The following is a 12,889-nucleotide window of genomic DNA, read 5'->3' on the forward strand; positions in this document are numbered from 1 at the left end:
ACCAAATGTACAAGAACAGAATAACAGAATCAGGGAATTTGGGGAAGAAATATGTATTTCCATTAATCTATTGAATATTTTAGTCAGAGAGAGAGAGAGAGAGAGTTCAGAGACTTTCTGAAAAACAAAAAAGCAAACTCAGGATTAAACTCTATGGACAGTGTCCAACTTATAATACACTATCTTTTAAATCTGAACACATTGTGAAAGATCAAATAATGGGGATATGTTTAAGTTCAAAGGCTGCCTATCACACATTTTGCATGCAATCATGATCAACTTTAATACATTGTACAATGTACACAGTGTCATTAACCATTCATGCCATCATCTTCTGTATATCATGCTATATTTAGCAAGTCTAAATTTTGGCGAATTGGGACTTCCTGACGATTTCAATAGTGGTTTAATTCGCAATCATGGAGTACTGTACGGAACAGAAAAATGTATGTGTGCGTCACATTAATATGGGGATAACAGCCATTATTTATAATTATACACACATAATACTGTATCTTTAATTTTCCAAACAGAAGCTGACTCACGAAATTCACAAAAATAAAAAACTTGCAAAATATTTGGCATATACAGTATGTGTTGTAGTGTACACATCACAGGAAATTTTCCAGAAAGTTATGTCTGACAAAATGACATAAATTTACATGTCCTACAGTGTACCAGTGCTGTCTTTTAGCCCTAGTCTTTGTGTTACAAGTCTCATTTCTCTCCTGCACAAAATATGGCACGTAATCATGCAAAGCATACATTAAAGGTCTTTGTGTTATTCAAATACATCATTCTTGTGCCAAGTTGTTTGTATGGCAACTGATTGACACACTGCCCTTCAATATATGCTTAAATGTTGATGAAAGGCAATTTGTCAATCACACACAGTTTCGACCAATCACAGGCTTCAAAACTCATAAGCCAAAAACTGAGTTGGCCAGACTCTCTTTATCTTCGGCACTTTACGTATTGTACTGACGGCTGCAATGCTGAATGTGTAGTACCGAGACCCACTAACTGACTTTTTGAGTACAGCACAATCTATGCATGCTGTATTTATGCTCTGAACAAGCCATAAGATCTCATCACGCTGTTCCCCCATCCAGAGAGCTGAAAAGTGCCCGATGTGCCCTGATGAATCCCGATTCTACTGCCGATCCTCAATCAGTCAACCTATTAGCATGAGGAACCAAAGAAATAAACTGGTACTGTGGACCTCAGAGAGGCTCCTTAACTCATGGTTCTTCTGCAGCAATTCATTATTAATCAAAGATGTGCTGATCTTTCCAAGGCTTTTTCTTGATGTCCTTGATTTTATAGGCTGTCTGCTTCCTGTTGTAGATGATTTCATATTCTTCCAAATTCTGTGATGTCCTCCTCTGTTAGCATCACGTCCAGTCTCTCTTTCTTCACCTTGTGGGTAGCTGTTTCCCTGCTTTCTTCTCTTTTTTGTCTTCCTCTCTTCTTCCTCTTCTTCAAAAATTTGTGCTCCTTCTTCTTCATATTCTGCCCTGACAGGTGCAGTGACAACGTTCTCCCGCCTTCTCCTCAACAGTTTTGCTTCTCGATCTGTTTGATCTTTTTCTGGGAGACATTTTGGCTGTGAATTGGATGCATCCCTTTTAAAGTGGCGAGAGCAGAAGATGTGTGTAATTGAGTCTGGGAAAGTGTAGGATTAGCGTAGCGAAAATGGAAATAGCGTAACTATTAAAAAGCGGAAATGAAGCGTACTGAGAGCGTCGTAGGAACGGGCCTTGATTCTATGTGAGAGTAGAGAATGTAGTGAGAGCGGCGTTGAAGCAGGAAGATCATGTCTCGATCAAGGAAGAGCGACACAGCAGCTGGACCACGTCGGTGTCTAGTTTACTTTCCATTCTTGTGCAGATGTTACTACGCTCAGAAAGACCTTGTTTTGAACCTGTTCAAAATTTCTTACCGACCCAAAAAAATGCCCTCTCAAATCCCACCCTCTAAACGCTGCTGCTACGATGGTTCAGATCCCTATACACTTTTGCTGCTCTTGCAGATCGGGATAGATCAGGGTCCAGATCATATAAGTGTAACAGGGGCTTTACATAGAGGCTGGTGCGTAGGATTCTTGGCTAGCGGTATGAGAATAAATACACAGTGTCAGAGATTCTAACACAATGTGTGCATGATTTGTAGGTGAATTTGTGATGTATTTTTGCATGCCTACACTTAGTAGATATATAAAAGTCAATGTGGCAACTCAGAAAAGATGCGAATGGGGATATGAAACACAAATATTTGATATTTTTACAAGCATTTTGAAAAGTAGTACATAGTAACAAGAAATTGACACAGCACCAATTTCAGATGCACTAGTACAATTAATGCTGCATACATTAGCTGTTGCTATGTTGTTGGACAAATCTATCAAAAAAGAAGTTTCTTGATTACCAGGAAATAACTTGTTCCCCACCCCTCCTCACCCCCCCCCAAAAAAAAAACCCCAATGATAACAACAACAACAATAACAACAACAATAACCAAGACACCCAGTGAGTCTAGCGCTCATCTGACTATCACACATTCATCTGGGGGATGAGAGCGTGGTGTCCATTTGTCTATTCTATCACACTGGCAATAATGCTGGGATCTGACAAGAACAGATTTGAAACTGGACACAAAAATATACTTACTTCTAGCATTTTAGCTCAGTAAATCCCAGTTTTACAGAAGAAGATTTCTATGCATTCCGTAATTTGGGGGCACACAACGCACGCCTGCCAGATGCCGGCCAATGAATGATCGGAATGGCTTGGTTGAGCTAAAAATATACCCTCTTGTATGTACCTGATTTGAATGCAATACTCTATACACTGGTCTTTTCAAATTACAAGAAGTCATAAGAGGTTAGATGATGACCTAGTTTCTGCCCCCTTGATAGCTAAGTAAACTTTGAGCATTTGTTGACAAAAGTTAAGGACACCCTACTACGTACACGAGTTAGAAACTGAAGAAACAACTCAATGCAAACACCTGATATTACACTCATCTATAGGCTCATTAAGGAGAGATTGTTATCTCTACACTGCAGAAGCTGCAGTACATCTCGGGAACCTTTTGTAACAAGTATATCTACCATGGAGACCCCCCCCCCCCCCCCACCCCACCATCAACATACACACAAAGACAAAGACACAGACACAGAATGACAAACACACAGACACACACAGACACACAATCCCTGCAGCAACTTCTATGTTATAAATCTTTGAAGAAACCCTGTAGTCAGCATTTAGTGAAGAAACAGAACACATCTGACATGCTCTGAACTCTTGATGGCATACACGTGTACAAGGTGATACTAACTAGTCACAAACAAGCCATATATATGACTTCACAAGATTCAACTGAATTTACAATCTAGAACAATTGCACTAGTTTTCTTCACTATACTGGGCAAGCCTTTGGCAAGGTTTTTGGCTGTCAGTCATGACCCTTAGTAGGTATGCATACACATTGGATGTGTTAAAAACCAGGCTATTGTGAAAACTACTAGCCTATTGTGACAACTGTATGGCACACAAGACATTGTTCTCCAAGTATGCATTGGTCATGATACTAGTATGCTACTAGATGAGATGATACATCCCTTATGAGTAATCAAGTCACATGCACACAAATCTTCCATAATTTTTCTCTGTCTAAGAAATCAAGAGACCTAGAGGTTCTAGCACTCATTGGTGTGTCATAAGCTCACCTTCCACACATTCTAGCAGACCATTACTGATCAAGAACATAAAAAAAAAAAACCTTTTACACATTTTGGAGCACACATCACTTGCATTGTATCAAATTAGATGGCATTTGAAATTCATCCTCTAAACGAACTTTCCTTATGACATTTTATTTTTGTCTCTTTGATGTTCACTGGAAACACTGGAAAGGAATGTTTTTTAAGCACCTTATGTGCTACCATGATTCAAATTTCTGCAAATCTTTCATCCATTACTGTCCCTGTAGCATAAATTTCAACTTTTTATCATTACTCCTTGAAACTTCAATGTTTTAGCTTACTCCTTTTCACAATGGTGAAAATTTTCTGCATGGGAATAAATAGCCTGGACTTAGCCTAAAATAACCTGAGCAATGTCGCTGCAGCATTTTGGCAGTAATATCTAGAGATGTTGCACAATCTTTCAAAACAAAGGTGATGGTGGCTTGCAATAGGACAAGTACACTTGTACTTGACAATAACCTTTGTACTTTACACGTGGATGATGCAGTCATTATTATTCCTGGATGTAATCACAATAAAATGATAAGAACTAATATAGGGTCAACCACTCCGCAAACTTTTGAATGGGGTGACATCGTAAACTGGGTCTCCACATACGTATGCTAAATAATGGTGTACATTTGATAACTGTCTGAACCATGCCCATTGTGTGGGTTGACACTGCTCATCAATACATAAACACCATAGAGATTACAAGTAATCATTTTTAAATTATACAGACATTAAAAAAAACATCAAATTGATGTGTAGACTTCCACACAGTGTGAAGTTCATTTATTAACTGCCGCAAATATTCTCCACCCATAACTGAGAGAACTGAAGCTTTTTCAATGCACGTGCCATAGAGGATCATCTTGCATAAATCCTCATCACGCTAGCAGTGCATTCATTCATCAGGGGCCTCTTACATCAAACCATTTTTTTACCTGGAAAAAAAAAAAAAAAAAAAAAAAACTCAGGTAAGAGCTGAAAACTCAGGTAAGCATGAGTCTGCCAGCACCTTTCAAACAGCAAAAAGCTTTGTTAAAAAGTAACCTGAGTTTTCTCAGGTTAAAAATAATATGCAACAGGCCCCCTACATAAAATAAGTTCAGAATTCTTAATATGCAAACCAGAATGGCAAGTTTTCTTCACAGTCCATGATAACTTTACCCCACAGGTTTGTGTGGTGTCAGACACAAGGCACTTCAAAGGTACAGGTCAGAGTCAGTGACTCTTAGATAGACAGATATCTTTCACAAGCTCTAAATATAGCCACATTGTGAAATCAAGTATCCTCTGAACTATGCGACATCTACATGGGCTTCACACAGTTTTCAAGGCATATATTGAAACCTTTCACTACAATGGCACTGTCAAACGAGTGACCCTGCATCAGAAAACCAACAAAGAGTCATCAGACATGGAGTTTTAGCTTAGGGCAGATTCTGAAAGAGCAGACTTTAAGCTTTGCAAAGATCTAATACTCAATTCAAATGAACTCTCCTACCCTACCTTAACACTGGAAAGAAAACACACACTCTGGAAAAGTGTGCACCAAGAAAAGAGGTTCTGAAGTATAGGGTATATTCAAGCACTTAATCTTGCCAAGCCACAATCCATACAACTGAATGGGACACAAAAAAAAAACCAAAAAGATTTAAAACTTCAAAGCAACAACAATGAAGGGATTATTAGATTTAGCACTAAGTTAAAATTGAGCATGCTCGGTTACCAGTAACACATTCTATCCATGACTAATACCAACTTTCAAAGTACAGTAGTAGCATTATCCTTTCAAAAGTTATTACAGTTGAAAGAAAGACCGTGAAAAGGGCTTTTGAGAGATGAAAAGGGGCTTCTACAGCATACCTAAGGACACTACCATATAAAAAGTGTTCTTGACAAACTGCAAAGTGCATTTCCCATTCATTCCACAATCCCAAACTGTAAAATAATGTAGAAAAAGAATTGCTCTTTCAGAAAATATGAAAAAGTCAAGATTGACTGGGTTGACCCATTTCACCCATTTTGAGCCTTCACATAAAATAAGGGTGTACAACTTTTTGTTGGTTTTGTGATGCACGGTCACATATAGCAATCTCCTAATAAAAAAGAAAAAAAAAAATCAGGCTTGCAAACAAAGAGGGGCACCATCTTGTTTTGTGAAGCTTGTTGTGAATTCATTAGGTACTTATCACTTTAGATTCATATAGTGCCAGTCTGCATGTAAACAAGGTGCTAATTTGGAAATGTGCCATGCATCTATTAATTTGGCAGACCTAAAACATAATTTGCATGTGCCAGGGTTGTAATTAACTTTGGATTCTCTATCTGCAGTGCTCAAATTCATGCAACTTTAGTGTGCAGTGGCCGACTGTTAAAATATTGCATTCAAATGTTCTCAGCACAATTTGGACACACAAATTTCTGAATTTCTGAGATGCAATGTTGGCTACACACATCAAAATAAAATACTCTTGAAGGTACTGGTTATATCTTGACACACATTTTGTGCAACCTATAAACTGAACTTAAACCACCTTGGAGGTACATGGGAGTAAAGACATGCAGACAGTTGTATGGGTTTCTGGTTTACACGATCTCCCTGTATTATTCCATTTACCAGTACTTAAATACTTTAATACTTGAAATCTTTCTTGGTTATACATCCTGTATCATTGAAGGGTAAAAAGCATCACCTCACGATGAGATATTTCAAAGTTCACTGTCCATGATCTTCACCCTTCATAAAAATCTTGTTAAGCATTGTCATTGGTGCCAAATAATGAACAGCATAAATAGTTCCACATGAGAATCTCAATTAATCACATTACCTGCATAGATCTGGATGAAACAGGTAGATGTCTTCTTCTCTGGTCCTGTATGGATGATACATTGTTCCATCTGTGCAACAAAATTAGAAAGGTCACTCTAAGAATCTCAATAAAGATTAATTGCATCAAAAAGATTCAAAAGGAGCTTTTTTGTGTTTCATAACCACAGCACCTGCAAAAAGTTCGTGGTATTAAACAAATATTAAAAAAAGAAAACAATTAGTTGCGTTACATCAAAAACATTAGGTGAAAGAGACCACTCCAAGATCTTCTCAACTGGAAATGACATTATAAACCAATGTTTAGAATTCTGATGCATCCATATCACAGTATGGCTTTGGATGAAATGTACAGATAAGAACAGTGTGGATCCACACTCTCACAGTTTGAAGGCACATGTTTGCTAAATATTTGCCCCATCCTCCACAGCAGATCACAGCCTAATCCCTATTAACCCATTAAAGCTGAGTCCCAAGTAAACTCAGGCAGGTGTCAATTGGAAATGCGCATTGTAGCAAAATCAGTCCATCCTCAATCCATGTTAAGCTTTTAAGTCAAGCTCCCATGTGCCTAAATATCACAAATCTAGCTGCAGGCAAACAATTCCATTGTTTCACAATGGTCTCCATGAGGGAATATTGCACTCTTACACCATATAGAGGATTTGTCTTATTTTTACTTTCACCAAACATTGGGGAAATCAACACTTTAAAAGTAGAACAGCTTTATTCCCATCTCGGTATGGCAAGAAGTGCACACGCACATATGGAAAACATGAATGATCCAGTAGCTTTGGTCACACTGGCAATACATTGCTAAAGTTGAAGTTTGCAAAGTTAAGGGTTCTTGAAGTTTTGCAAGTGAAACCACAAACTTCCCCAAAACTTCTCAAGAAATTTCTCATGAAACTTCTTATTCAAACTAGGGAAATTACCCAAAATCCACGCCATTCTCCTCAAAGTTTGTGCAGTTTAAATGCTCGCAACAGAAACTTTATTAAGTTGATCATGTGATCAGTCCACCACCTGTTTTTTGTGGGCGGTGTCTCCAAAGCTTGTGCTCGATGGGATGTACAGGCATGCATTGTTACATCAAAATCATAGTTGTCAGATGGCAAATGCTTTCTTCTGTGTAGCGCATGCACACCAGTAACCCATACTGCACGAACTGAAACTTCACAAAGTGTGGCTGCCAGTGTGGATGGACGAGCAAACCTTGCAAAGACTTTTCAAAGTTAAACAAAATGTTTTGCCAGTTTGATAGTGGCTATGGACAGGTCAGGCATGACACTGGATACAAGAGGGCAAGAATGCGTGAAGACTAGAGAGTACCCACCCGTTCCTCTGATAGTATTGGCCTCCTCTGACCACCACCAGGGCAAGAGCGGCTCTCCCTGGTAGTTATTCACCACATTTAACATGGACTGATTCTCCTTACCAGTGAAGACTGTGAAGAGATGATCTGTTGTAGCATTGAACTATGAAGAGGAGACAAACCAAACAGCACGTCAGAGGGGCACTTTGTATGAGTGTACAAAAAAACTCTTTCTTGTGTGGTTAGCAACTGAACGGCAATACATGCTTAAGTGTTTCTTCATCCTTTTTTGCACCATTTCACATTTCAATTGCATGCACTTTAAAGGGTGTGTACTGTACACACCCTGTAACAGTTCTGGTCGAGGTGTAGATTTAGCTTTTAACATTTTGCGAGATATTCAGAAACCACTCAATGAGATATCAAAGAGCATGCAGTTCTAAGGGGTATCAAAGGTTTATTCAATGAAAATCGGTTTTGAAATGGCTGAGATATCCAAAAACAAAGTGAAACAAAGAGATCCTAATAAAGTTGGGGCATGTCGCCTTTTATTATTAGCACTTTTTTGGATATCTCAGCCATTTGAAAACCAATTTTCATCAAATAAACGTTGAATCCTTCTTAAGACTACATGCTCTTTCATATGTCATAAGAGGCTTTTCATTATCTCACTTAGGAATGTTCAAAACATGAATCCCTACCTCAACCAATACTGTACAGTCCCTTTAATCTTAGCTCTTTAGTAATACCTGCTATCAGAGAACCAGTTGGCTCTGCAGCATCAATAGTAGTATATGAAATGAAAAGCAAGGTAGATATCTATATTGATTCAATTTACTATTTGTAGGAGGTTTGACGTAAGTATGTAACAAGAGACATTTGAGGCAAAGGAACTCTATAAAAATGTATAATTTCTGGGAGTACTGTATTCATATCCTTAGACTGGCACTCACCTAATGCAGCACACTTTCCTTTCATGGCACTCCGTACATTGTATGGGGCAATTAAACAATTTTGAGATTCATGGATTGCTGCAAGCCCCTTGGGCAACATCATTCTAATCATGAGCATTTTGGTCCAACCAAAGGGCACTCCAGGGTACCACTGCCATGTATATAAACTAGAATCTCCTCCCCTTACTGATGATTCTTGAAGTTTGGTCAATATCTAGCTACCCATTTTCATGAAGATGAAAATGTGAAATAATTAAAACACAGTGCACAAGACACAATCGCAATAGCTCCCTTGAGCCACTAGGCTCGGGTGTGCTAAAAAAAAAAAAACCTCCAAAAGATGCAGATTCAATGCATAAACTGAATGCACTGTTGCTATCGTGGACAGGACCATCGTGTGGTAGTGAATGAAAGACAGAAAACTGGTGCTAGTCAGATGTGGAAGCTATTCTGAGAAGAAGGACAAAGGGATAACACTCACCCCAATAAGGAAGCCAAATTTGCCCTGATCAAAGCCAGGTATGGGGATGATATCTTGGATGAGCTCGAAGAGTGGCTCGTCATAGCCCCAGAGGAGCTCTCGTACAGTGAGATTTACAGCTAGTCTCTCACCCAATCTGTTCATCAGAGCATTGGCTAAACTTTGAACCACGAAACCAGAATTTCTGACAAAGTAGGCCACAGTCTATTGTTTCAGGAAATAAGCAAACAAAACAAACTATGACATTGATGACTGACAAAATGCAACACATGTTATGTAATAAGTGGCTTTATGCACACATTTTGTTTGGTAGTGTGTAAGTGCAGATTGTGTGTAAGCTCTCATTTTTTGCTTACATTGCATATTTTTACATTGTAATTCTAAATGCTGTGGTAAAAGCCACACATTAAGAAATCAAGAACATGGAATTATACAAAAACTTAATAACTTATTGGTACCATTGAATTGTATTTAACTTTTTATGTGCCATGTTTGCACATCCGGCTCAGTCGACGGCGTGCCAACTTCGCATATTGTGCTCAACAAACAAAGCCGCCAAAACCGATCGATAAATCGCTAATCACTGCTAATCCGGCGGCACAATTGAAGCTTTTCTCATGCTTTTGTTCCTCTCATATACGGCTTGCATTCTATGTAGTGATTGACTATCAAGTGGTGTTCCCAACTAGATTTGCTCGTACATTCTAAGTTTCTGTCACGGTTTTATGTGCAAAAGTCATGCCTTTACAGTAATGTAGCAACTGGTCATTTGAAAGAGAAATTGAAAAATAGATTCGTCATACAATTTATATCGAAATGAAGTTTGGCATTCCTCTTTAACTTTGCCTACTATTATGCCAATTTTAACAGAAATTTGTAGAGGTCATACAAGATGGAAAAATATAATTCTTTCTCAAAGCATGACTACCTTCGTGTCTTGGAATAACGTGGCACACAGGGGGTTTCCACCATGGCATATAAAGAGTTAATCATATCTGCTACTTGTAAATACACTTCTCGAAGGTTCCAGTCATTATTCAAGATCATTTTCTTTTTTTTGTATAGCTGGCAAGGACTCTATAATTTTGCCTCATCATAAACTCACTTCACTGCTTTGAACTGACTGATGATAGAAAAAATAAGTGAAAGCAAAACTTTGAGAATGAAAGTACAATCTCTCTGAATACTAAATATCAGAATAGTTTTAGCTATTGAGGTTAACTAATATTGCTGGAAGGATCAAGCAACAGGCACTTTCATATTTTCTTCCACTGTAAAAGCTGTTATTTTTGTTAGGGCTTAATTTTTGCAAATTTTATGAATCACAGTTGGACAGCAAATTCAATATCACACAAAAATATTGTGAACAGACAGGTATTATATAGTGCACTTATAATAGCCTCGAAGTCAAAATATGAAAACGTCTCACGACAATGTCTGTGACTCCTCATTCACAAATATACATCTGTAGGCAAAAATGATAGCTTTTACAGCATCACTCTTCTCCTATGGAGGAAAGTATAGTTTCCCACTACATTGTATTCTTCAGGCTAGACAGAGTTTTATTGGTTGTTGCATAGAACATCCTCATTCATAGAAATGAAGAACCAGAAACAATTTACTATGCAATACATCCACATAGAAATTGGTAGTCACTTGGATCAATCATAAGGGCAGTTGCTAATTGAGATCTCTTCTGAACTTCACAATGCAATATGACAAAAAGATATGTTTTGATTCTTACCACCAGCGGCATATTCAGCACCATCATGGAGTCAGTATCTGGTCCAACAGACTTTTCCTCATCAAAATAATAGTAATACATTGGTCTATGCGACAGTGTGCCATTGTCGTAGAACGTCAAATTCAACCGATCATATGCAAGCCTGCAAATGAAGCATTGAATACAGGAACATTATTAGCTTTCTTTCCCATACACGTATTTTTGCTTTTCTCTCCAGGGAAAAAACTCGACACTGAATAATCTATGGCAAGATGGAATGTGGAATTCATTTCACACCCAGTCCACAACTTAATTTTTCAGGTTAAGGTACAGATGACACATTTTGTCATACTAACAGTTTAGCCTATAATAGATGTCTGATTTCAAATGCCAATAAAATGTATTCATCACAGTCCTCTGCAGTCTTCTGCTACTGTTTTTACCACCACAAAACTGTGCATATCATTAAAATTCTGATAGCATTTAATAATTCATCTTCACTCTTTACGAATCATCACAAAGTGCATGTATATCAACAAAGCACAGCAGTTTATAAGAGCGTCTGAAGGGTGACGGCAGACAGAACCCAAACACTGCACTACCAGGTACACCCTTTGCAAATCATAAACTTTTGTTTTCTGCAATTCAATAACAGATCTGTGCATTGAGCAATACATTTGGTTTCATAACCACAAATTTGCAATTCTTTGGCAAGAACTTTTTGGTCACAAAAGATATTCATTATGTCACACAGGCCTCCAACACAAGTGTTTCAATGGAATACAAAAAACTCTTGTTTTTCTTGTATTCCTTTTCATTTTACCTGAACCAACTCTCTAACTGGTAAACGTACTATGTAGGTTAAACATGAACTGGAAAATAACACATTAACAGCAGTTTCATACTGGCTTGTACACTCATAGCTCACTTCTAAAGAAGGACAATTTCCCTCACCCAAAACCTCTGCCTTCAACCATTGAGAACGGGCTGATTTTGCTAAGACACAAATTTTCCCTAGACACATGCCTGAGTATACTCGGTACTAATCTTCCACAAGTTAAAGAACAAAGAGGTAACTTTAATTCCAGATATTGCCTTCCCACTGTTTATAATCAAAGTGCCCCCCTTGTGTTTTAATTTACACCACTGTAACTGGGAATCAACAGAAACATGGACAAATGAAGGCCGACCATCTCATCTCTTCTCTAGCAATGGCATCCATTTTGAACAACTACCGTACATCATTGGCTACTTGCATAAATATCTGCTTAAATGAATTTTGAGGCAAGTTTGAATGTTTGTTCGTTTGTATGTTCTTTTTTGTTGTTTTCTTTTCTTTCCTTCGTTCTTTTTTTTTCTTTTGAACAGATAAATGGCAATATATGTGACCCGCTACAACAAAAGGATCCGAAAGTTGGGGGAGGACAATTATCTGAAGATGACATGATATCATTCCCTTGCTCTTGCACTTTAATTTCATATATAATACGACTCATGAAAGTACTTTTTTTGCGGAAATATCGATGATTTTATTAGCGCATATCGAGTGGTTTAGGAAATCAGCGTTTCGAGAAAACCGCCTCCAAAGTTTTCTATTCCGACGCTATCATGATCAAGGGGAGGCAAGACAGTCTTCACTGCTTCTGCTTGACAATAGAAGGTATGCTCTTAGCAACCTCCATGATGTTCATTGAAGCTTAGCGCCAGCGGTCTACACACGACCAATCAGTAACCAGGATGCCACGCACTGACCAATAAGATCACTCCCTCATTGCTAGGGGCGGAGTCTACCTGCGGAGCTAAATCCAAATCTTCGGACACATTTCTGTT

At 38.2% G+C, this 12,889-nt stretch overlaps 1 protein-coding gene across 1 annotated transcript in view; it reads right to left on the minus strand.

Moving 5' to 3' along the window:
- The window catches only part of LOC139732751 (scavenger receptor class B member 1-like), a 50,395-nt gene that overhangs the window by 21,218 nt on the left and 16,288 nt on the right, over window positions 1-12,889 (minus strand). The window contains exons 4-7 of the mRNA XM_071643599.1: window positions 11,081-11,222; window positions 9,337-9,540; window positions 7,924-8,065; window positions 6,589-6,658 (exon numbers count right to left, since the gene is read on the minus strand). Of these exons, the coding sequence (XP_071499700.1) occupies window positions 6,589-6,658; window positions 7,924-8,065; window positions 9,337-9,540; window positions 11,081-11,222 (558 nt within the window). The remainder of the gene's footprint in view (window positions 1-6,588; window positions 6,659-7,923; window positions 8,066-9,336; window positions 9,541-11,080; window positions 11,223-12,889) is intronic.

The sequence above is a fragment of the Diadema antillarum genome, unplaced genomic scaffold (assembly GCF_040938485.1).
Source record: "Diadema antillarum isolate AM-2024a unplaced genomic scaffold, OU_Dant_1.0 seq00000446_RagTag, whole genome shotgun sequence".
Lineage (NCBI taxonomy): Eukaryota > Metazoa > Echinodermata > Echinoidea > Diadematoida > Diadematidae > Diadema > Diadema antillarum.